At 40.3% G+C, this 24,518-nt stretch overlaps 2 protein-coding genes across 2 annotated transcripts; one reads left to right on the forward strand and one right to left on the reverse strand.

Annotated features, from left to right (window-relative positions):
- Positions 1 to 641: 641 nt before the first annotated feature.
- Positions 642 to 6,692, forward strand: sox19b (SRY-box transcription factor 19b). The gene is made up of 2 exons (XM_029455057.1): positions 642 to 1,759; positions 4,428 to 6,692. The coding sequence occupies exons 1-2, from the start codon at positions 1,101 to 1,103 to the stop codon at positions 4,687 to 4,689; spliced, it is 921 nt and encodes a 306-aa protein (XP_029310917.1). The 5' UTR covers positions 642 to 1,100; the 3' UTR covers positions 4,690 to 6,692.
- A 10,706-nt stretch (positions 6,693 to 17,398) lies between these two features.
- mpdu1b (mannose-P-dolichol utilization defect 1b) lies at positions 17,399 to 22,759 on the reverse strand. The gene is made up of 7 exons (XM_029454363.1): positions 22,575 to 22,759; positions 21,769 to 21,834; positions 20,434 to 20,566; positions 20,182 to 20,267; positions 19,066 to 19,184; positions 18,596 to 18,706; positions 17,399 to 18,491 (listed from the first exon to the last, which is right to left on the reverse strand). The coding sequence occupies exons 1-7, from the start codon at positions 22,699 to 22,701 to the stop codon at positions 18,354 to 18,356; spliced, it is 780 nt and encodes a 259-aa protein (XP_029310223.1). The 5' UTR covers positions 22,702 to 22,759; the 3' UTR covers positions 17,399 to 18,353.
- Positions 22,760 to 24,518: the final 1,759 nt, after the last annotated feature.

Here is a 24,518-nt window from a genome sequence, read left to right on the forward strand (position 1 = left end):
TTTTTTCATTAAAAGATAAAAATGTTGTTATCTTCAAATACAATTGCTGATATTCTATAAAAGCCTTGCTATCTTGCTTTTTTAATGGAAAAATTAACATTTGCAATAAAAGGGAAAAACACATAAGGATTCCCCAAATGTATTTTGTTGATGTTGCTTGTTTTTGCAGATTGCAAATGTATTTTATTAATATAAGAAGTCATGGGTTATTTGTATTATATTTTGTTGTTTTGGCTTGCACTTTTTTTTTTATGTGTCACGCAGTACAAACACAGAATAAATACACCGGATTAAAAAAAGAAGACAGATACAGGCAGTTTGAAGTTCCTTGTTGTTGAGGTTTAGAGAAATACATCCGTGTGTGTGTGTATGTGTATGTGTGTGTGTGCGTGTGTGTGTGTGTGTGTGTGTGCGTGCGCGTGTGTGCGTGTGACAGAGAGAAAGAGTGTGTGTGTTTGTTTGAACCCAAAGCAGTGATTTTTACACACTCGTAGATAACTTTGATTAACCCCTTTGTTCAAATGTGAACAATCTGATCAGGTAGTTAATAATAATTGAATAATAAGATAGGCCTACTTGTCTCCCTGGAATGCCTCCCCTCTCTCCACCACCGTCATCAACAAGTGTCTCGCGCACCCTAGGAGTCTTTTCAGTTGCTAATGCATGCGCACACACACAGAAGCTCTTCGCTCTCCCATTGGTCCACAGCCGGCTGACTGCACGAGAATAGGGGAACTTTTGGAGTGAACAGGCAGATGAGTTCAGTGTGTGAGTTGGCCTTCTGACAACAAGTGGTTTTCCGCTGAGAACTAATTCATAGCACTGAGGAGAGGTAGCTGCTGGATTTTTGAATCACTTTAGTGTATTTCAGTATCAAAGTAATGACTGCTACAACCAGACTTATCATTTAAGAGAAAACTGGTCGTCCTTTGCGGTGTTTTTGTCTCCTGGGTGCGTCGTGAGTAATTAGTTGATTTGCATCACCCGGCGCTCCCGGTTAAACCTGGCCCCAAGTCGCCAGGTGGACGGCGACAAAGGCTACTGTGTGTTCAGTGTTTTAACTCTTCTGTAACTCCTTCACTTCACTACAACTGTCCAACATGTACAGCATGATGGAACACGAGTTGAAGCCGACCGGCCAGCCTCCTTCTCACCAGACCTCCCAGGGAATGTCACCGGTCACCGGCAACATGACCGGGAACATGGGAAGCAATGGCAACTCTCACCCGGGCTCCAAAACTGCATGCCCACCTGGAGTCGACCCAATGGATAAAGTCAAGCGGCCCATGAACGCCTTTATGGTCTGGTCCAGGGGGCAGAGGCGCAAGATGGCCCAAGAAAACCCCAAAATGCACAACTCTGAGATCAGCAAGCGGCTGGGAGCGGAGTGGAAACTCCTGACTGATGCCGAGAAGCGGCCTTTCATCGACGAGGCCAAGCGGCTCCGGGCAGTCCACATGAAGGAGTACCCCGACTACAAGTACAAACCACGCCGCAAGACAAAGCCCCTGCTTAAGAAGGACACTCAGGTAGGCAAGTACCCGCTGTCAGCAGGCAACCTACTGGTAGCGGCGCAAGGCCAAGGTGGCAGTCCGAGGATGGACAGCTACGGCTGGGGTCCCACTGGGGGGTACGCCGGCATGCAGGGCGAGGCGCTCGGCTACACACAGCAGCTACACCGGTACGATCTGTCAGCTCTCCAGTACCCACCTGCAATGACTGCAGCACAGTCTTACATGAACGGAGCCAACTCGTACAGGTGAGTGTCTGTTTAGGTTTACAATAACACCTTCTACGGATTTGAAAATGTACGGCTACCTTTTTAATCATGCCACTTACTGCAGTGAGAAAAATAATCAATGGCCAAAAGACATTTTGAGTAAATTGTGATTTTAATATATTATCTTATTTTTTCATAGTCTATTATCTAAAGTTGAAAATCATGCGTAATTAAATTAGATAAGTTCCCCCTGCTCCATAGAAAGCCATTAAACAAGGTCTCCAACATGCACTGTCGGATCCACCTGCGTCACAATCTGGCGCTATTTTTTTTTAATTTTATTTTGAAATTAAAAGTTTGATCAAAAACGTACAAATTCTCTGAACACAAGTCATGCACTTTCTAATTGGACGTAAGAATGGTTTCCTTAAAAGGATGGTAAAATAGTGTAAGCGCTTTAAAAATAATAATCGGTAGAGGAGTGGTGCGGCTTCACGCAACTTCTTTAAATAAGTTACGCATGCGCAAAGGCGTTTTATTTTAGCTTTTTTTTTTTTTTTTTAATATCATTTTCTTTCGATTGAGTTTTTATCCTTTTATAAGAGGGTCCATATAAATATAGATCTTCATTCACTTAGGCTACACTCCTCTCATACAGAATCACATCATTGTGTTTGTTTAGGTTTTATTACAAGTTTGTGATGGTTTTTAGACAGAACTTTAGAAGAACCATTTAACATACATTTCTTTTGATTTGGTAATTCACCTTAATTGTTTTTCAACAATATCTGAACAAATATGAAATGCAGTACAGAATAGATAATGACAAGTGGTGTGAAATAAACCTTTCAATCTACAGAGCGCCTGATGTAGTACGGCACTTTAAAAGTAAAACTTTAATCGGGTGGAAATGTTGAGATAAAGTACATTCAGTCCCATTGAGTCACAGGAACAACAGGCTTCAGTCTGTTGCCTACTTGTTATGCGTGTGACGCTTTGCTCTGGGCTGGGTCCTGCCTGGAATGTTGATCAGGATGACTTGACGGTAGGAAGGGCCGCTCTGTGTGTGGTCCTCTACCCACAATCCCCTATTCCTGCTAAACCATTGTCCCAGTTCCACTTCTGGGTCTCTGCCTCTTGCCTTAGGTCTCATGCCCCCCCCCCACCCCACAAAGTACAAAGACAACACTTTGACAAATGTGGGGATGGATGATGTTGAAATTTATTTGAGATTCTGATAATTTGGTCACTTTTTTTTTTTATTTTATTTTTTTGACATGACTCAACTGCAGCATTACAATTTCAGACATCTTTGTTCTCCAACAGGTGAATCCTGAAAGCTTCCCTGAAAGATGTTTTGATGTGCTTTATCAGTCACTCACTTGTCAGAAGCTTTGAGTCACATTGGAAGCAAAACTTGTTGCTCCCTGTCCTTTCCTGTACAGAATCACAGCAACCAAACATAATTTTCCAAAAGTTTTTTTAAAAGTTAAAACAAGATCAGCGAGGATACTCAAAGTTGTGACTTGTTAGTTTGAGTTTTCTTTTTCTTTTCTTTTGTGATATAATATAAAACTAGACCCTAATGGCTTTATTAGATGGCCCATGGTGTAAAATAAGTTTTGAATACTAGAAGTCTTCTGTTATCTCTACAGTGACTTCAGTGCACATTTCCATGACTTCTGGATGTGCTGCGCTTTCTCCCCTCAGTCATTTGGGAATTATTAAGTCCTATTCTCCCATTGTGTGGATTTGTTTCCATTTTCAGTCCCAATATGAGGATATACCTAGCATGCCCCAAGGTAGCAGAATTGTCTTATCCTGGTCAGCATTGTTGTGGCAGCTCAAATGTCATGTTCCCGTTCCTCCTATATTGATTTTGTTAACATATGATAATGTCTGGTTGCCGAAGAGGTTCTTTAATTTAATGAATGAATTTGTTTATCCTGAAGTTCTTAAGACTTAATAAAATGCTTCAGTGAGCAAATCAAATAAAACTTAATGAAGTAGTGTCAAAAGAGGAAGGGTGATGATAATGATGAAGAGGCATCACTTTGTAATTTATGTTGGGTTTTTTTGTGCTCAGAATGGTGAAAAGCAGGTGTCCAACTGAAGACCCACTGTTTATTATGTGTTGGATAAAGCATAAAGTGGCAAAATGACTCAAAATTGCACAGAATTAGATGTAACTTTTTTTCTTAACTTCTGAAAACTCCTGCTTCAATTAAGTTTGTCGCTGTGAGATGGAACAGGGGTTTGCTTGAAAGATTAGCTTGTGTTATGTTGTGACATTCAGACTGTCGATGTGTTTGAGTGTCTTGAGTTCAGTTTATTTATTTTTTTAATGTTGCTGATTTGGAACAGTGGTTGTCTTCTTAAAGATCAAAATATTTGGTTAATTTTTTTTTGGAGCATATCAGTTTTTTTTTTTTTTGGTTTTAATTTGTTAGACTATAAACCATACCTGCAGCACCATACAGCTGAGGACATTGTGCTGTTGACTTTCTTTATTACATTGACATGTTTCTCCTTGCAGTGCATCCTTGTATCAAATTATTCTAACGTTTTTTTTTCTGAAATATGTGAGGAAAGTCTGGTTCACTACATGTAGACTGTCTAGTCAGATTTTTTTTCCATTAACCAGGTGTATTCAATTATATTTTAAACTCTCGGATGACGTCTAACTTGTGTCGTCTTCTCCCCACAGCCCGATGTCATACAGCAGCAGTCCCCAGCAGCCCAGTCCCGTCACCATGTCCATGGTGAAAGCAGAACCAGTGTCCCACTCGCCTCCGACTGGGACGCCAAACCACCACCGGGGCCCTTTGCAGGGTGACCTCAGGGACATGATCAGCATGTACATCCCCGGACCAGGAGGGGATGCCGGTGACCCCACGGCAGCACAGAGGGGCTACACCAGTGTCCAGCAGCACTACCTCACTGGAACCGTCCCACTCACACACATCTAGGACTGGAAGTGGGAGTCATGGGGGGGGTGGGGGGTGAACTCAGTGGGAGGACCAGAAATGCTTACGATGCACAGCTGGCAGGACAGGAGATGGAGTCGGGTGTGGGGAGACTGTAGACTGGCAAAGCAAAGAGACACAAGATGTTAAGGAAAACACTTTCTTTTTTTCTGCATTCAGTAGTCTACCAGAACCAGATGTGCCTGCAATTAGACAGACATACAAGTGTCGAATGCATTCTTATTAATTGAAAAGCTGTTTTTCTACCTCTTCGGTGCCCCATCAGTTAAGATAAATGCCACACACAGACACCACCACAAGTACAGAGCGGAGACTCCTCCCTGCCCACTACCCTCCAGCAGAAGGACTGCAGTGAAGACAGGGGCCACGTCTGTTTATTGTGTACATACTTCTGTCTTTTTCTGTCTTCTTGTCTTTTTATATTTTTTAGAACTTCTCCATAATAAGTCAAGAGACTCATTTTAATACCACCCTAAACACTGGCACTCATGACAGTTCCACCAATCCCAGTCCGTGCCGGGCGACTGGGCCAGTCAGCGGGTTCAGTCTTCCACTGTTTGACCACGGAGCAGTCTACAGCCACAGCACAGAGACAAATGTCCCAGCAACCTGCTCGACGGATCACAATCTCTCAGCTGGTGACAGACGAATCACCCGAGCTGAAGTGCTCTGATTGTTTATTTTTTTTATTTGTTGTTGCTGTCCTGATGTGTGAGCGGAGCCGGGTGTCGGTGGTGAATATGGGAAGGAAATGCACAACTCGAATGACCGCTGTTTTTAAAAATGAACACTTTTTGCCTTGGCTTTGGTTTAGTACTCTTGTGTTTTTTATATTTTTAACTGATAAACTTGTTGGATGACATGGAAAACACCTGTTGGACAATCAGCACTGCATCCACAGGAAATGAGCGGAACACACTGGCTTCTCTGATCTGTGGAGTCTCTTTAGAACGTAGAACCAGGCTGGTTCTAAATCCTACATTTCAGTAGGACTCGTGTTCCAGATCACTGGTTTACAGTTGAGTCTAGGAAGAGGTGTGAAGCTGTTTTTGCTGCCTGTATGAGTTTTATTTGCTATAATTTAGTTTTTAGATTTGATCTTTTGATGTAAATGTTCAGATGTGGTGTTTTGGCAGCATCCTCTGTGTATTCATTGTCACTTTGCTCTAGGCAAGAGTTATATTGTTTTTTTAGGCTTTTCAGTAAGTGAATGAAATTTAATATGAAATGCTACATTTCAGTTGTTTTATTCCAAATAGCAGATTTAAGACTTCCAAGTTGTGTCTTCCAACAAGTAAACTGGATTGACAAAAGGCCGTCCAGGCATGCTTTTAATGACCTGTCAATGTTTGTGTTTTTACTACCAGTAAAGAGAATGTATCAAAGCAAGTTTCAGATTAAATCTCCAGCAAACCTTTTCTAAACTTCTTTCCAGATAACTTTACCTGTGGGTAATTCTATCATTCTATAAAATAAGTGCTTTTAATCCTGGTTCTCTCAATCTGACAGTACTGTTATTTGTCCATGTTTCTGTCTAGCCTGCTGTCTGGTTACTAGTGCTGCTATGGACCTAAAGGGAACTTTATTTTCGACCTACAAAAACTGTGAATATTGAATGTGGTAGATTATTCAGACCGTTAACTTTGAAGCATTCCATTACTAACTCAACATGCACTGGAAACAGATGCCTTACTTATTTTTGAAAAAGGGAGAGCAGTTCTATTAAAGTAATTTGTGAATGTTTACATTGTTACCCAAGTGTTTAACTTTTATACTGACTTGTATCTCTATTTTTTAGAATGAATTCTCTTGTATGTAAATGCTGCCATATACTAGAGTTTCTGTATGTAGCATTCATGTAAATAATGTATACACTTTTAGGCTCTTATACTAAGAGTCTTGATTCCTTTTTGATTAAAAAAAAATCTTTGTTATGGCATTCATGACAATATTAATAAAAAGTACAAATTCTTTTTTCACTTTAACTGTTGTTTGTGTACTTTTAGTTCACCGGCAAAAAGTCTTATTTCACACAATGACTAATGCATTAAGTGGCCACTTTATTTGGTACACTTGTATACATAAATACAGTCGACTGCAACAGCTCTGCCACAAATGTGACCTTTCCACAACTTCTAATGTTCATTTGGCAAAACGTCCTGTATCAAGTTCCACTTACTAGCTTTTTCTGGAGCTTTTAACCATTTTAGTTTTCACCAGTTTATGGAGTGTAATATAAAAATGTTAAGTTGTGTTAATTAAGCTAAGTTTATTTGTTTTCATAATATTAGATGGCCTATATCCATACATTAACAAACATGAGGCATAAGCTTAGAAACAACTCTCCACATAAATGCCACCAATAATAAACCAAAACTAAATGTATCATTTATGGCTGAGGTGTATATGTATTATAAGTTAGCAGGTGTAGTAACCTACTAGTTTTTTTGTAAATGTTATATCCTTTAAAGCATGTAATCCCTTTATCCTATCATGCTGCAGAATTTCGGATTTTAAAATGTGTGTTAAGCATTGTGTTAATTTCCATATGATATACATCAATTAGAACACTTTCCGCACTTGCTATAAAGGATTAAATCATCACAGTGGACATCAAATCTGCAATAGCTTTAGTTAAAATGTGATTATTGGTGCATAGTATGGAGGTTGATTAATTATAAAAGAATCATGCTTGATGTTCAGTGTGTTTAATTACAAGACACTTTTCATATCCATATAAATGAATTGAAATCAATAACAAATTGGGACAGTAGGAAAACTACATTTATAATCCTAAAATATGCTGTTTCAAATTCTAAAACACATCCGAATGATTATCAAACTGGTTAGGTTTAATGTAGGCCGAAAGTATGATTTCTAGTAGGCCTATGTAATGTCTTCTCAATATACACACTTAATGTATTATAAGATTTTAAATATTATTTCCCATAGTTGTAGGCCATTATATTATTGTGCTTATTATAAAAATATCCTTTCTTACAAGTCCCAATTGAATCACTGGCCTGTAATCTCAGGTGAATTGGAAAAGCTGGTTATCTGCGTGTCAGCAGATGAGTTTTAGTGTTTCTCAGCTGTTGCTTCAAACATGACCTCATCCATCCGAATCATTATAAAAAATAAGAATGGCATACCAGCAATCAAAACCGACCTTTTTTCACTTTCACAGCGGAGCCGTCAGCTCTGCCTGAGGCCGCTCAGAATAAAACTCCGGACAAAAGTGGACATTAGCGGGAGAACATGGGTGCCTTGCCAGGGTGGGAAGATGTGATGGGTGAGGGTGAATGGGGGGCGGCAGTCTATAGTGCCTAGAATGATTTAAAGCTCGATTATTTACTTTCTTATCTTTACCCTCTTTTAAAATTCACTTTCTCCGTTCCCCTCCTCCTCCCTTTCACTCCCCGCCCTCCCTCCCCCCTGTCTCTCCACAGAGAAAGCGGGTGGATGGCCCGTTCGTAATTGGCCGTGTCGGAGGCGCATTGTCCGAGGCTTTTCAGGCCGCAGGTGCATATAGTAAAGCCGGAGTCTCCGCTCCTCCCCCGGGCGTCTTTGTTCCCTCTCCCCGCTTCCCCCACTCCCCCGCCGGGCAGAAAATTAGGGCTGCTTTTTGGGGCTTCGTCCTCTGGCTTAACCCTTTCACCGACCGCCGCCTTTCTCATGGAAATGGCAGAGAACCCCGCACCGGCTAATCGGTCACTGAGGGGAGGGGATGGGAGGGAGAGGAGGGGGAGAAAGATGAGGGCACCAGGATCAACCGGAGGAGGAGGAGAACAGATGCAGGGGGTTCGGAGAAAACCAGTAGCTTCTCAAACTATAAATCTGAATCTACATTTCACAGGTGATGGTGATATGGTGCATTTTAGTTCATGTAGCCTATTGAATTGCGAAACTTGTGGTTGCAATGGTCAATTGTGTATAGAGATTTCTAGTGATGTGAAATCATAGTCTAACTTTTAGGCTACTAGTCCTTCCTGGGCCCCCAGTCCCCGCTCCGGAACTTCCTGAGTCTCTCAAGGATCCTTTGAACCTCATTAAGAACCTTTGGAACTATCTCAAGGACTAAGGAAACCATTAGAGACAAAAAGTAGGGTGCTTCAAAAAGTAACGTTTTTGAACTGGGGAATAAAAATAAATAAAAAAATCTAACTTTTTTCAATCATTATTGGGGATATATGGAATATTTAGAACTTTGTCATCAATTAAAAGTCAGTATATCGCCTTTTAACCTCTTTTGGTGCGCAGCGTATTTAAATACAGGTTGAATTTGGCAAAACACCAACATTTCTTGCTCTGTAACTAGCGGAAGTTCCTGCATATATGTGGGTTGTTTTGGCTGCGGTCCATGGGTGGGGAGGGATGGGGTAGGGAGAGGAGTGGGTGGAGAAGGGGGTGGAGTGAGTGTCAATGGAAGGATTTTCTGGTCCAATACGTCCCATCACTTAGCAACAAGCAGTGAGGCTTCAACAAGTGGTTGCCATGGATCTGCCGAGAGTGACTTAAAAGTCTCCACAAAGAGCTGTGGTCAGCCTGTGTGTGTGTGAGAGTGTGTGCCTGAGAATCAGGTGGTGGTTACCAACAGGGTTTTTTAAGTGCCAATCGGCATTTACTGTGGTGACACACAATCTAGTCATAACCTCCATGTTTCTGCAGCGATTGGATTTGAATCCCAGCTCCTCTCCTGCAAAGTTAATGTATGCTCACTCACTGGCAGGTCAAGCTCTCATTCACTGGCTGCTGTTGTCTCTTTCTTCAATGAGCATTCCAACAAGTAAGAGGAGGAATTAGGAATTATATCAACACAAAAAGACAGGAATGAGTTTGGCAACACTGCTCCAGGAAACCACCACTTCAAAAGCAGTCATGGAAACACTGCCTGGATTTTAATGTATAGTACCTGCTGCATTCCTGCAGGAGCTCAGACACAACTCTTATCTGCTTGCATTGCAGGGCAAACAACCCTCCTATGTACACACACACACACATCCACAGAGACATGTAAACACATGAACAGGGGAGACAAAAAACATTTATAGATCGTAAAAATGTTTTTTAAAAGTCCACCAAAAAGATAAAGTACTATCATTAGATGCACATGTAGAGCTGAACATACACACACACATTTACCTTTCATCCTCTCATTTCTTGATGTACTTGCATGTCTTGTACTTGCACTCATGCCCTCACTCACCACTTGGGATTTACTGATGTTATAAAAGCATCCAATCTGTCCAGGAAAGACATAACAAAAAAAACACCAATGGGATATTTCCATTGAATTCTGGATTATTGCAACAAAAAAACAACTCTGTGACAAACAAATGTTTATGATACTTTTACATTTGTGTGTTGTGAATGAAAGCAGTAACATTGCAGGGACAAACACAAGACAAACACGTGAGACGCTTTCAAGTTGAGTGAGCGAACCACAAATGACAAGACGAATCACAAGACTTACACTGATGACGTATTTGTATTCGCAACTTGTTTACCCTTAAGCATTTATGCCAATGCTTTCTCCGGTGATTTGACTTGTCCCGCAAACTTGTTGACTATTAAATAGACGTTTTCGGCGTACACCTACAGCACAAAGACTGATTGTGTTTAGCTATAAAAAGTTACAGCTATATTTTTTGTATGTAGCCTAAGTAATGTAAAAAAACAGAAATTCCTTGTGTGTCCAATCACAACCTCGTGCCTCAATAATACCCCTGAGGTGAGAAGTCAAAATGTCTATTTTAAAGGCTTTTTCCATGTGGCCCGACCTCATACCTTACACTGAAGAACATTACAGCTCCAGTGTTGTTTGCTGGCACGCAGGTGAAAAGGTGGGTGGCTGCTGTTCTGGCAGCTCGCCACTTCAGTTGCAATGAACGTCAAACTGAACACGAGATCTACTGCATTTTTGAGCGTGCAGCTGGTGGCATGCGATACCTGGGTGGGACTGAGAGGTCACTCACACGCACGCACAGAGCGAGGCTGACTGGTGCTAAAGGTAGGATAAGGATCATTGTTTTGTCTGAAAACTGCAGAAGTCACATCCTCCATTAGAGGAGGGAGGGTACGTACAAACAACAATCTACTAAAAAATATTTATTTCCTTTGAGTAGGCCTTTAACCACAAAACATTTTCAGGTAATCATCGTGTCAGAAAAGATAACACACTTCGGGATTGCAGGATTCAAAGCGGAACAACTCTTCAGAATTCAGACAGACCACCGTGATGGCCAGCAGGGCTGTCAGCAGATACAGGCCTACTGCTACTAATAGAGGGAAGTGTTTGCTAAGCCATGAAAGAGTGACTGACAGGTAACTCTAATGAGGTGTGTGTGTGTGTGTGTGTTTGTGCAGAAGGCGGGGAGAGGCACACCCTGAGGTGAAGAGAAGGTGGATATGTGGGAGGAGTGATTTAAAGCTTCTGTTTTCTGTGTTTGTGTAACTAAAGATTAAGCCAAACATTCATGTGATCCTGAGTGTTTGCTACGTTCATGGGAACCCACAGAGACTGAGACTAATAACATTAGTATGTGGAAGGGCTTCAATTCGTACAAACATGTTGCCTGACAGCATTATCTATGATAGCAAGCTGTTGTATGACTTGTGTGACTAGATTGGCAGTTAAAAACTTACAGACCTACCAACACAAAGTACAATTCTTAGGTACTTTACTTGAGTGTTTGTAGTTCATATAACTTTGAACTTTTACTCAATATTGTAACTTATCTGAAAGCACTAGTAGTTACATCCGAGTTTAAGACAAAAAACAAAACATTTATAAACAAGATAGATTAAACCTGTAGTTCCCAAACTTTTTGGTTTGTAACACCTCAAAAAGCAGTGTCAGATGTCTATGAGATAAAAAAAGAGTGATTTTTAGGGAAGCACCGATCAGTATCTGTTTCTGGCCAAAACGTTTTTGCACATTGTTACACTTGAATGTTTGAATGGAACTGACCATCCACAAGTTCTGCTAAAAGCTCTGAAAGAGTTGAAATAAAAAGAAGCATGTTGTGGGATGTGTATTTCTTCCTTTAGGTGAGTTGAATATTTGTTTCACAGTTTGAGCATGATGTTTTTTAGATGGCTAGGTTAAGCCAAGTGCATCTATAGAAATATGTTATTAACAGCTTAGTTGTTGAAGAGCAGGAATAAGACAGCGTCGGATGTTATCGGCAGATACTCAAGTCTGCAGTATTGAAAAGGAAAGTTGCATCGAGCCAGCCCTAGTCATTTTCCCTCTAAACCTCACATTTAAAAAACTGCTTGAGGCTCCAAGAGGTAAAACAATCAAATATATTTATATATTAGGCCTAATTAATAACTGAAAATGTCACATTGATGCTTGAATACATGCTTGTGTATGAACACAATTAGAATTGTTTGAATAATAATGAAATGAGATACTAATACAGAAAATAAATACAGATTTAGAGGCAGAATACAGCTGCATTTCTAGATGCTCTGATAAACAGATGTTTACCACACTTACCATGAACCTTGCGTTATGAAAAGAATGTCGGCACATTTCATCTACATTAATGTTTCCATTCTCCTCCAGACCACCCCATTGATTATATTCAGCATTGGCTTTGCTCAGATAGTCTGAGCAGATTGGAACTGCAGCTTGTTGATGACTCTGATATGAAAAACCCACACGACAAACAGATTACAGGTGCGATAAAGATTTAAAGCCACTATGTGGGACGTCCCTCAAAGCCATCTTAAATTATTGAAAAAGTTACTCAGAGACACTGAACAAGCCTTAACCTTAATGAAAACTTTCCCCCGCATGTTTAATTATGCTGGCAGGTCTCGTGTAGCACAAACAGGTAATTTGCTCCGTTCCATTTCTACTTTCAGGACAGAGTAAATCTGCTTATTCAGACATTTGCAGTAGGTTGAGACTTTATTTGTGATTTCTATTTCAGTTTGAAGATTGGCCTCTATTTCAGGTACAGATACCTTAATATTTCCTACAGTCCCAACAAAGGTTTTGTTGGTTAATTGTTAGATAAAAGTAGCCATTTACAGGGCCGTTTCTGCCCAACTTGGTGCCCTGGGCCAGATATTCACTGGTGCCCATGGGGAGGGGGGGGGGGTGCAGGGATTCAGCTGTTTATATCCAAATAATTGTATTATATTTTAGTTTAGGTCAATATTATCCAACCAACATCTCTCAATTAGCACCTTGTTGCACAAGTGGGCATTTCTGGATGCTATATAAGACCTAAACATCCCAAAATGCCTGGATTGGATCTGATCTGGGATCTGTAGAATGGCTCAGGACATCCTTTGTTTCATTTCATAGTGGATGTCAACATTTATCTTTATAATTGTGACTCCAGTTTATTGTTATGATCTTGGTACCCCGTAGCTCATCTGTACCTAGAAGCAGTCCTGGCAACATTAGCTTTGACGAGGTTAACACAGAACAACAGTGGCGTGGCGAGTCTAGTCTGGAGCTGAGGAGGGAAGAAGGACCTCCCAAGATGAAAAGTGGCAGGTGATCGGGCCTAGCAAACACACCAATCTATAGCATCTCTGCTCCACAATCAGATATGAGCCAGTCTGAAGTGACTCTGCCCTCCACTCTCCTACCCCATCTCTCTCATTAAAAGCAAAGTTTCCCTTTCTTCTCTCTTTCACAAAATGCTGTTGTTGATCTCAGTCAGCCAACCTGCTCCGTCCCTTCTCTGAACTCCGGCTCACATTGTTAGGATGATGAAGAAAAGGTTGTTCAAGAGAAATTAAAATGGTGGTGCAGGTGACGCAGCACACTCTCTGACATCCATATTGAAGGCCCCCATCTCAAGATGGTTTTGAACGATTGCGGTACACAATGTGCATCTTGTGTATTTTTATGGTGTTGACACATAAGGAATTTTGTCTTTACACCATGGCAGCTTGTTAGATAGCAATCTGTAGTATCAGATGATCTTGTTACTTTTCTGGTTTGCATGTTAGCTAATGCATGTAACAGACACACATATGGTGATAGATAGTAATTCTATGAGACCTATTGTATCCCTGTGTACTGGGGAGAGGTTTTCTGTCCATTCTCTGGCTTACAACCAGGGCAACCTTTTTATGTTTTTACCTAAGATAGTATGACCTGAAACATTTTTTTTGACAAATGTTACTAAAGTAAAAAACATCCTGTGTCTTAATGTGACTTTTTTATACTATATATTAAATCAAGACCTCAATCTTTGCCTAACTAAAAAGAACCATACACAAGTTAAATCAGGCTTAGTTGCTATGAGTGTGTATTGTATTGCAATAGTGGGTATTGAAAGGAGAACAAAATAAAACTTAATTTTCAATGAATATCTGGCAGATACATTTTCATTCTGCCAATTATAAGATATGCCTATGTTCATTATATAGTATGTAATTACTGTTGTGTATTAGTTGCACATAAATGTCATTTCTAGAAAAACAAAAGCTATGTTGGGAGAAATGGAAAGCCCTTGTTGAATCAATAACTGCTCTTAAACGTAAAAGTGAGTTGCCGCAGAAGAAGCTGAACATGATGATACTAAATACGTGTACACAGTTTCAATTAAGGACGGAACAGTGAGTGTTGAGAGAAGAAAGGTTCAGCCTTCTGTTTCAGTGGCAGTGTGTGAGTCTGAGTAAACTGCAACAGCAGCCTCTGCTGTCCCAACCGGTAATTACATTCCTTCTGTAGATAGAGAGCAGAGAAGGCTCCTGCACTATTCTTATTTGAAGGGGAACAGACTGGGACAGAGAGGAAAGGAGACATGTCTTCAAGTGTGGTGAAAAGACTTTCCTTTTCCTGTGACATCCCTTGTCGTGCACATGGCTGACCTGATTACCGTGACTGAAGACATCTGAACCCACAGCACACTCACCAAAAGCCCACTGACTGAGTGACTTAGCAACAGGTAAGGGTCTCGCTTTGGCAGGGGTGACGAGTCAAGCCATGGCAACAGGCAGTTAGTGAGTGACGTGTGAATATGTCCCGCTGACGTTACGATCATCTTCTCACACCGTGGAAAATACAGTCTGATGGTCAGTGTAAAGAAGTTGAATATTTTCTTCAGCAGCTTTGACAGCAGTGGGGGGCCCTGTTCACCCCTCCCCCAGCTCTTCAACCATCTGCCCCCCTAAACAGCCCAGTTTACTACTGTCCCTCCTCCCCCAGCTATTTTCTCCAACACCATGCCTATACCTACCAAGTCTGATTGTATAGAAGTCTATGAGAAAATGACAATACTTCTCACTAGATTTATAACCACAGAAAATATTTTCCTAATGGGTTTACGGTCTCAATCGCCTATCAGAAGTCTTCTTCTATAGATCGTGTGCATGTGACGTCACGCTTACGTCCCAACCCTGAATTCAGCCATGTTGGTTGGAATACACAACCAAGACTGCGCCCGTTCACGTGTGAGTTGCTGCAATGCTTCGTAATTTTCTTTGTATTTAAACGTCTAAGATTTAAAGAAAATGCCAATCGTGTGCGCAGTGTATAACTGTGGTAATAACGCTACTCGAGACCCAGTTCTTTAGATTTCCTATAATCATCAAAAACAACGATCCAGAAAAGAGGGATGAATTGCTGTCTACCGAACGCCGTAAACTGGTTTAGCAACATAACTCGTAACGATTTAACAGAAGAAAAAGCACAATTCACCCGTGTGTGTGGCGACCACTTTATATCTGGTAAGAACTCATGCTAAAGCTATGTTTTCAATGTTTACGTTAAACATTTGTGCTTATGATATACCCGAACACTGTAAGACCTTACTTCTTGTCACTAGGAAAAGCGGCAAAGCTTTATGACGTAACATCGCCGCTCTTCTCACTCACAAACCACGGCTTGAGCGGTGTATCTCGAGATCTTTGAGAGTGATTTACACGGGCATGGACGAGCACCCTGTCATCTTTCAGTGGTTTGGTAAGAAGACTACCAACTCAGCCAGAAACAAAGAAATTATAAGCATCTAAGCTCTTGTATGCCTTCATTTGTGCGTTGGTTGCCCACAACGTTTGTAGCACAAGGTAGTTCACAATATCCGGATATTCAATCGGCGGTAATGAATCTAAATCCTCAATATAATCTGACGGCTTTAGCGTGTACGGGTCAAGGCCGCACATTTGGACTTTTCCTCTGAATCTTGCCTTTGCAGAGGACTCCAGAGAGCCACAATACTTTGAAAGTCGGAGTTGTTGTTGTTCGCTTTAGACGCCATTGTTGACTTGTTTTCCAACAAACATGGCGTCGCACGCATACGTCACACAGTTTTGTCACGTGTTTGCACACTACCTATTAGTATGATGTTCATTTTGTTCATTTTTAAATTCAAATAATGATAAAGCAGGGTATGTTTTAGGGCAGGGCTACCCTGTGATGAACAAGTTGCTACCATGGTGTTGTTCAGTAATCACTTGTACTAAAAGACACTCGAAGGAGTCGGCTGTTAATGTTATTAAAAAGTTAGCATCCCAATTAATACATTACAGATGCACCTAGCTAGCTAAACTTAACTGTTGTTATGCTAATAGTATGGTAATAGTTATGGTTCCGCCCTGCCTCGCTATTCCCCTGCTCCACCCTCTTGCCATGCGGTCCTGTCACCCTTTCTGTACACCCTCTACACCTTGTGCTTCAGTTTCATAAGGGACGTAGTGGACTCCTTTGTTGACTGGTGTGGTGCTGGACCACCTGCAGCTCAGGAGTTGGTGGTGCAGGACCACAAGTACCTAAGAGTACACAGGGACAACCAGCTGGACTGGGAAAAGGACACCGAGGCTGAGTAGAAGAAGGGCCAGAACTGCACTACCCTGGTGAAGATGTTTTACCAGTCTGTGGTATATAGTGCCATATTATTTGCAGTGGTGTGCTGGGGCAGCAGGGTGAGGACAGGGTGATGTATGAATATGTTAGCATGTTAGTGTTAGCATTTAGCTCCAAGCACTATTGTCTCATAGTCTTGTTTTCCAATAAATCCGTACATTTTATAACATTGAATCACCGATGCAACTTTCTGTATAGTTTTTGTCATGGTAAAGTAATATTGTATATTGTAACATGTTTTTTTTCTTCTTCCATTGCTTATAATGTATTACACAGTAACAGGCACTCTGGAAATGAATAAAGCTCTAGCTTATCTTGTTTTACATGCAGATGTTGAGCAGGTGCAGGGACTATTTTTCTCATCTCCTTTGCAGTACATTGGTAACATGTCATAAATAGAATCGGTCAATAATGGTTGCGTATGTATAAAACTGGGCTTGAAATATGTGTATGCCATTTTTGATGCAGAAGATTGGACACAGATGGTGATGTAGTGAATTGAAGCCAGATTGTTATAATGATCTTTCACACATTTAATTTCAATTCGTATCAAATTAATAATTATACATTCACAATGTCAAAAACATTAAGGCCAGCTGTGTTTACCCAATTAAAAAACATGGAGAAAGATCAACTGAGTTTTGGAAAATGTCACCGTGTTTCATCTCAGTTTTGGTGAAAAGACATTGTTTAGAACTCATTTAGCTCCTGAGATCTACCACTCTGGGATAGAACACCAGGAAGGTCGCACCTCCAGCTATTTGTTTTGTCTTTCTGAGGACACAGTTTGTCAGAGTGCTCTAAGGTTTCTGCTGGAAAGACATGAACATATAAATTCCTTGTAGAGATATGTTGTTGCATGCCGTGTATTACTTCCAGTCATCATAGCTCGTTGTTACTCTCCATTCTTGGTTGACTCACATAAAGAATGTGGTGCACCACACTAAACAAGCACTTTCAGGACAATTCGATTCTGCTACAGCACAGGAGGGAGTGAAGGGTGACGGAGGTACATCCAACGTGTCACATATTGACCCTCGGTACACATTGGAGCGGGTTAGAGGAAGCCTTTCAGTTTATGGGAAACAATAGCAGCATCAGAAATCTTTCACTTATTCACAGTCCCTTTAATTCAATGTAAAAGGTGATTTGTAAACTCTCTTTAGATAATTTCATAGGTGTCACAAAGAAGTGGAAATTTGCATCATATTGCACACATTTGACAATGTGACTCTTCCTGCGTCAGTGTCACGCCTTAAAGCCACCTCCTATTCGGACCATAGAATAGACCTCGCAGTTATAGAGGCTAGTGTGGAATTCTGTTTATGTGAAATGATAAAACAACAAATAACTCTTTGCATGCATCCAAGGTGAAAACAGTTTCAAATCAGTTCCAAATTTCTTTTTCTTTACGAGCAGAATGGTAATCAGAGGCCCTGGATTTGAAATATTAAACACCTGACGGTAATGAGGAAAACTGGATCCAAAGGAATGTAACAGCGTATTGCACAGCGGGAGTCTGGGCCCTGCTCACAGATTAAAACACAACCAACAAAAAACTCTTAACTGTCAATCATAAAGCCACTGGGCCTATATTAAAGACCTGTTCATCATGTTATGTCAAATCCTTATTTCAAATTCAAGTGTTGGTCCAGCAGATTTAATGTCCCAAACTTCCACGTGGCTCTGTACATGCAATTTCATGTTGCAATTCAAGTTTTAAAGACACTTCTTTGAGATCATTTATAGTTGGATATGGAAAGAAAAGGTGTTGCTCTATGATTCAGGTCCAGCAACTGTCTTTTGCCTACTCGCTCTTCTTCTTCTTCTTCTTCTTCTTGTGGTCTGAGGAGCTGTTCCAGTAGTAGAGCACCTGCAGAGCGATGATGCCGTTACAGGTGGAGGATATGACGTAGGTGAGGGCCATCAGTGTGTCTCCAGTTTCCTGTAAGAGGACAATATGGCTCAAAGTGTGTTTTTCAACATGTGAACTTTTATGGCAATCAGTCATATTACAGACGGGAAAAAAAACACACACAGTCCTCTTACCTGCAGTGTGGTGAAGATGCGGGTGAGGGATCCAGCAAACAGCAGGAAGACAGAGACAGCAGACAGCTGGCCCGTGTGCCCATTACGGAAGTTAGCGGTGGCCTGGATCAGCTGAGAAAATCACACACACCATCAGTCTCTCCTGTGTTCTTTGTGTTTGCACATGTGCATTAGTTACCTTCTTTAAAATATACATTTATTTACAATTTGGTAAACATGGGAAGTGTCTGCATTATTTTCTATTCATACAGTAACAATGGAAACAGGCAGCATCCCTGGATTACTGTCATGAATATAATACAATATAATAAAGTAATTCATTTAAAAAATTTTTAATATATAGTAATAAACACAAGAACACAGCACAGACAAGCAGACTGAAAAACACTTGGTTTAGCAACATCATAAAAAAAATCTATTCACAATTTTAGATTTTAATATCGTATTACTATAAATATATTAAAGTTTACCCTGCCGATGATGACGGCTGGCACGTTAGAGGCCTGCAAGTATGTCACCACTGACATGGGGGTGACAGGAGACAGCACGAGGAACAGCAGGCCAAAATACACAACTATAAACAGGAGACCTGGGGAGAGAATAAACAAACACTGGGGCTGAACTGAAGGTCAAAGGATTTCTTCTTCTTGGTTTTGGTTCACTTTTATTTCACAATGTAAAGATGGCTCGTAGCCAGTTTAATTATAGTCAAGTTAAAATAGTTATTTATTATGTACATTTCTTCTTTCTTTAACAAATATTAAAACAGGGGACTTGTCGTTGTTTCGTTGACTTTATTGAAGTGTATCCACACTTTGGGAACGTTTAAGTTAGAGTTCAGTCAGGGAGTCTTGTTAGCAAAGTGTTGCTGAGTTGTTGTTTTTGAAAGATTCTTTGGGGGGATTTGTGCCTTTATTGGGCAGTCGACAGTGAAGAGATAATGAGTAAATGGAAAGAGAGAGAGGGGAGTTATTTCTGGGTTTTTTACCAACTCTGAACCAAATCAATATGGACAAATCAGCACCCATCCCTATTGAAAACCTTCCACCTAATTTCTAATCTAAAAGGATTACACATTTTCTGATTACAGTTTAAATCTATTTTCATTGAAGTTAACTTTTCAAAATGCATTTTTCGTCTTGTCTGGTAATGTCATCTCTGATAATACGATAATTACATTTTTTAATAATTAAATACGGTAATTGCATGAGAGATGGCATACGCCACTTCCCCTTTTGGGTGAAAACAAACGCTGTGAAAGTGCCGGTGCCAAAAGCTGCTGCGCCTTATTTTGCATGTCAAACAATAACCCCAGTCTCTCCCAGTTTACGATTTTCAGAATATAGGGAATCAAATAGTCATGGATTGAATCAAGCAATAAATGTAATTGTTAACGTTGTCGTTATAACATAATTGTTTGCCTCACTGGCCATGGGATCAAAAAGGGGTTTACTTATATTATGTTATTAAATTGGCAAAGAATTTAATTGAACGGAAATCTAATTAGAGGGGTTGCTTTCACCCAAAAAAGAATGGGGAATGACGCAAAGTACCCGGATGTGCTGCTGTCATCTATGCAGTCTTACCTCTGCTGGTTTTTCCTCCATAGTGCTGAATGAGGAAGCCAATCACGACCGTCTGCAGCATGAGGAACAGAGCTTCGCCCCAGGCACTGAGGACACATTCACCACATGTTACTCAATTTGTTACTCAACATATGAAACAAAAAGGTGGACCGCCTTTTCCAACATGCATTTATAGTGATAACAACAGTAGGAGCCCATGTGTATCTCCATGTATATCTCTACTTCACACAGAAGATTTGCATTTGGCCCAACCTGAAAGGGAACTTGTTGAGGATACTGTAGGCCATTGTTCCTGTGATGGCCAGCAGCTCTAGCAGCACAGTCTGGAAGCTCAGCCCCTCAGCGCTCTTTGATCCCATCAGCTTGAAGATCTGAGGCAGCTTTACTGTGAACAAGGAGGGAGGAGATATAAACAGAGCAGGTATCTAAAAACATGTATTTATGTAGCCCAATATCAGAAATGACACATTTGTCTCAGTGTGCTTTACAGACTGTACAGCATATGGCACCCTCTGTCCTTAGACCCTCGCACCACACAAGGAAAAACTCCCCAGAAGAAACCCCAAAACAAAAGGGGGGAAAATGGAAGAAACCCTCAGGGAGAGCAACTGAGGAGGGATCCCTCTCCCAGGACGGACAGACGTGCAATAGATGTCGTATGTTGAGAATAAATTAAATCGTAAAAACACAACATTAGACAATCCATGTGACAGAAATTATGATGTGAAAAAAGAGGATCCAGGAGGATGTCAAAATAAGCTTCCTGGTGCCTCCAAAAAATATAGAAATAATAGAGGAGAGAGGAAGAGAAGGAGGAGAGGGGAGAACGTGTAAATCCCCCGGCAGTCTAAACCTATAGCAGCATAACTATGGGCTTGGTTCAAGGCAAGCCTGAGCCAGCCCTAACTATAAGCTTTACCAAAGAGGAAAGTCTTTAGCCTGCTCTTAAATGTGGAGAGTGTGTCTGTCTCCCGAACACAAACTGGGAGCTGGTTCCACAGTAGAGGAGGTTGATAGCTAAAAGCTCTGGCTCCCATTGTACTCCTTTGTAGGTCAGGAGATGGATTTTAAATTATATTCTGGATTTTTGTTATTATTAAGTTATAAAAGAAAAAACCTATATAAAACCACCATTCATTTGCAGGCTTTGGCTGTCAAAAACATTCATAAGGAACATTCATTCAATAGCCAAGTATTTAAAAAAAACTATTAGTTTGCACTGCAAAGTAAACACAAATACAAGGTTGAATATTGACTGTTTCACACATTTTTAGAGTTGGATTTTCTAGATTTTTAGCAGAGCTTTTTATTGTTATACCAATACGATACCAGGGTACCAAAATGTTACGTATTTTAAAATCCCACGGCACAATTACTACTTGAAAGCTGATGATGATTAGCAAAAAACATGACAAAAATGAGACTAAATCTTTTCACTGACCTAAATTGACTTTAGCCTTCATTGACTACAGTGGGACTAAAACAGTAATGACAAAATTTGATTCAAATTGATGTACATTTTTGACTAAAATTAAATCATATGTCCAAATGAAGACCAATATAAAAAGAAGTGGAGGTGAAGTTTACCCATCACGGATCCCAGGATGATGCCGATCCCCAGGCCTTTGCTCAGTGCAATCTTCAGACATGGTACTGGAATAAAGAAAAAAATAAATAGATTAGCTGGCTGTCATAGATCACATCAAAGTACACTGACGCACAAGTGCTCCTACTGTATACTTGTGCGCTGTGAACAAGAGTCAGCTTGCAGTATTTGCAAAGTCTATGTCTTATATTGACATGGGATCTTTGTCTAGTATTTTTCAGTATGTTAACTGCAAATTATTCCAGTTAACATGTGTGCTTTTAAATGCACTGCAATTAAAATAAAGATAAACACTCCACCTGCTGCTGCAGTATATCTATACATTCATTTTCAGCACTTCACATCTCTTACACAGGACTTGAGCCCACAATGTCATTATTACAAGCAGACTGAGCTAACAGAGGAGCTGATCTGAGATCATCTCTTCTACTGACAGTCTAAGCTCGCTAAGGACATACACAATGACTGGCCAGTGGAATACTTTTGGTTTGGTTTACTCTCCAAATTATATGTTTAATATGCTTTGCTTCGTGGCCACTGGCATACTACACAGGCATAACAGTTTCTACGTAAACATATTAGGCAGAGAAAAAAAGGTATATGAAAGTATTCTGTCGGGGACATTACATTTTGAATAATGACAAAGCACTGTGGATTTGACGTTCATAATCTGTTGAAACAACACATACATGTAGTCGTTTCTTTTTAAACTAGACGTTATGCATTGAGCAATACATCTTCCAAGTGTCTGTTTCGTCACGCTGATCAAATAAAATGAGCCACTTACCGTCCAAAAAGTTTAAATTGAGAAAGAACTCGTCGTAACATGATTCTGGCATGAAATATGTTAACAAAATCCCTTTAAAAGGATCCATAAAAGATGACCCTTCACCCAAAACAGTTTCCTCCGCCATTGTTTGGATTGGTTGTGACGTTGCCGTTCAATGTGTGACAGACAAAAGAGCCCCACCAGTCCCGCATGATAATACAAAGGTTCCGCTGGTTCAACACATCCACAATTGATTTATCTTGTTGAATCATGACATAATAATAATAATAATAATAATAATAATAATAATAATAATAATAATAATAATAATAATAATAATAATAATAATAATAATAGTAATAATAATAATAACCAAACCATGAAAATTATGAAACATTAACAAAACGTGGACATTGTGTGCACTATGCTCCAGCCCCCCCATGACCCAAGGTAATGCCTTGGATGTTATGTTATTGTATAAGTATATGTAGACTGAAATAAATGAAACTGCATATTTTTAGATAGCCATGGAGAATGTGTGGAACTGTGTTAGTGTATTTCTGTTTAACAAGAAGAAGAAAACAGTATTTGATATCATTCATTTTATTTAATGTAACAAAGTGCAGACATTGGCAAGTGCATTTGTGAAAAAAAGATACAAACTAAAGTAAGCAATTACAAATAAGTAATTTAAATCAATTTAAAGTAGTGAGGTGATTCTTATTCTACGGCCCACATGTCTGATCTGGTCCCGTTTTTACATGTTTTTGTCTGACATCTGTGCTGGTATGATTTTAAGGACTGTGTCTCTGTCCAGGTAGCCAAATAGAGGGACTAGCCTGTGTTTGAAGGTATCAGAGAAAGTATAAATATGAACCCTTCGCTCAACATCATAAAAAGACACCTGACCCTCCCCAACATCCACATACACCCCGATCAGTCGAGGCAGAGCCGCCCTCTGCAGCTTGGTGGGCGTCTCGGTACAGGCCCACAAACTGGAGCCCCTCCACAGCATCCAGTGTCCTCTTCTGGGTGACATGGTGGACTCTTGATTCCTGGGAGCAGCCTCTGACATCACACCTATTCTCCATCTACCTTTAGGGGACACCTCCACCTCCCAGTAGTGTCTCCCTGCAGTGATGATGGTGTCACCCTGCACACAGGGGCACTCAGCAACTTGGCTGTTGTTTGACAGAGTAGCGCACACTGCTGCCTCCCGGACCTGCAGGCAGTCTGAGGACACAGTCAGCCAGGGATGGCAGGTGCTGACGTCCAACTGTACAGAGACTAGGATTCAAATACAGGAATATTGTTAGTAGTGGCTGGTAGCAGCAAGCAGTTATACAATTTAATTATTTTTATAATTTATAAATAAAGATTACCCGAGGCACTCTGAATCCACTGCCACACTGAAAGACATTAAAACATACCATCATAAGTGTGCAGCTTTTTCTGTGTTCCACTACTGGTCTATGACACACAATCAGTCTTAATGCTAATTACAGTGTATATTTGTATGTTGGCATTAAAAAGCAGAAATGGAATATTAATATTTAATATTATATTATAGTTTCCAGTCATCTCATTCCATCTCTTCCTATTAATCAATATACTCTCAGTGTAAAAAAGATTGAAATGTATCTCTTTTTCTATTCCAGAACATCACACCTATAAAACAAAATACAGTTTAATTATTTCTAAAACAACCGGGTAAATTCTATGTAATATCTTTAAGGTCACTTCCTTAAGCTTGTTATTTATACAGGTTTTATCACACGTTGTTCAACAATATAAGTGTGTTCCTAATATTTTTGCTAGAGCACTTCTAATAAGTTCCACCAATATAAATATTATCCTAAATTAAAAGGTAGATCCCTACTTCCACTGTCTGCTTGGCCAAAAGGCAAATCAATAGAGCGTCCATCCGCCGGAGTAAACAAGTCACAGCATCTACAAAGTTTA

The sequence above is a fragment of the Cottoperca gobio genome, chromosome 18, assembly GCF_900634415.1.
Source record: "Cottoperca gobio chromosome 18, fCotGob3.1, whole genome shotgun sequence".
Classification (NCBI taxonomy): domain Eukaryota; kingdom Metazoa; phylum Chordata; class Actinopteri; order Perciformes; family Bovichtidae; genus Cottoperca; species Cottoperca gobio.

What these genes read in the sequence shown, in the direction of transcription:
- sox19b (XM_029455057.1), top strand. Translation starts at nt 1,101, where the DNA reads ATGTACAGCATGATGGAACACGAGTTGAAGCCGACCGGCCAGCCTCCT. An exon ending in AACGGAGCCAACTCGTACAG is followed by an intron (nt 1,760 to 4,427) that starts GTGAGTGTCTGT and finishes TTCTCCCCACAG; the next exon opens with CCCGATGTCATACAGCAGCA.
- mpdu1b (XM_029454363.1), bottom strand. Translation starts at nt 22,701, where the DNA reads ATGGCGGAGGAAACTGTTTTGGGTGAAGGGTCATCTTTTATGGATCCT. An exon ending in CTCAACAAGTTCCCTTTCAG is followed by an intron (nt 20,268 to 20,433) that starts GTTGGGCCAAAT and finishes ATGTGTCCTCAG; the next exon opens with TGCCTGGGGCGAAGCTCTGT. An exon ending in GCATCTTCACCACACTGCAG is followed by an intron (nt 18,492 to 18,595) that starts GTAAGAGGACTG and finishes GTCCTCTTACAG; the next exon opens with GAAACTGGAGACACACTGAT.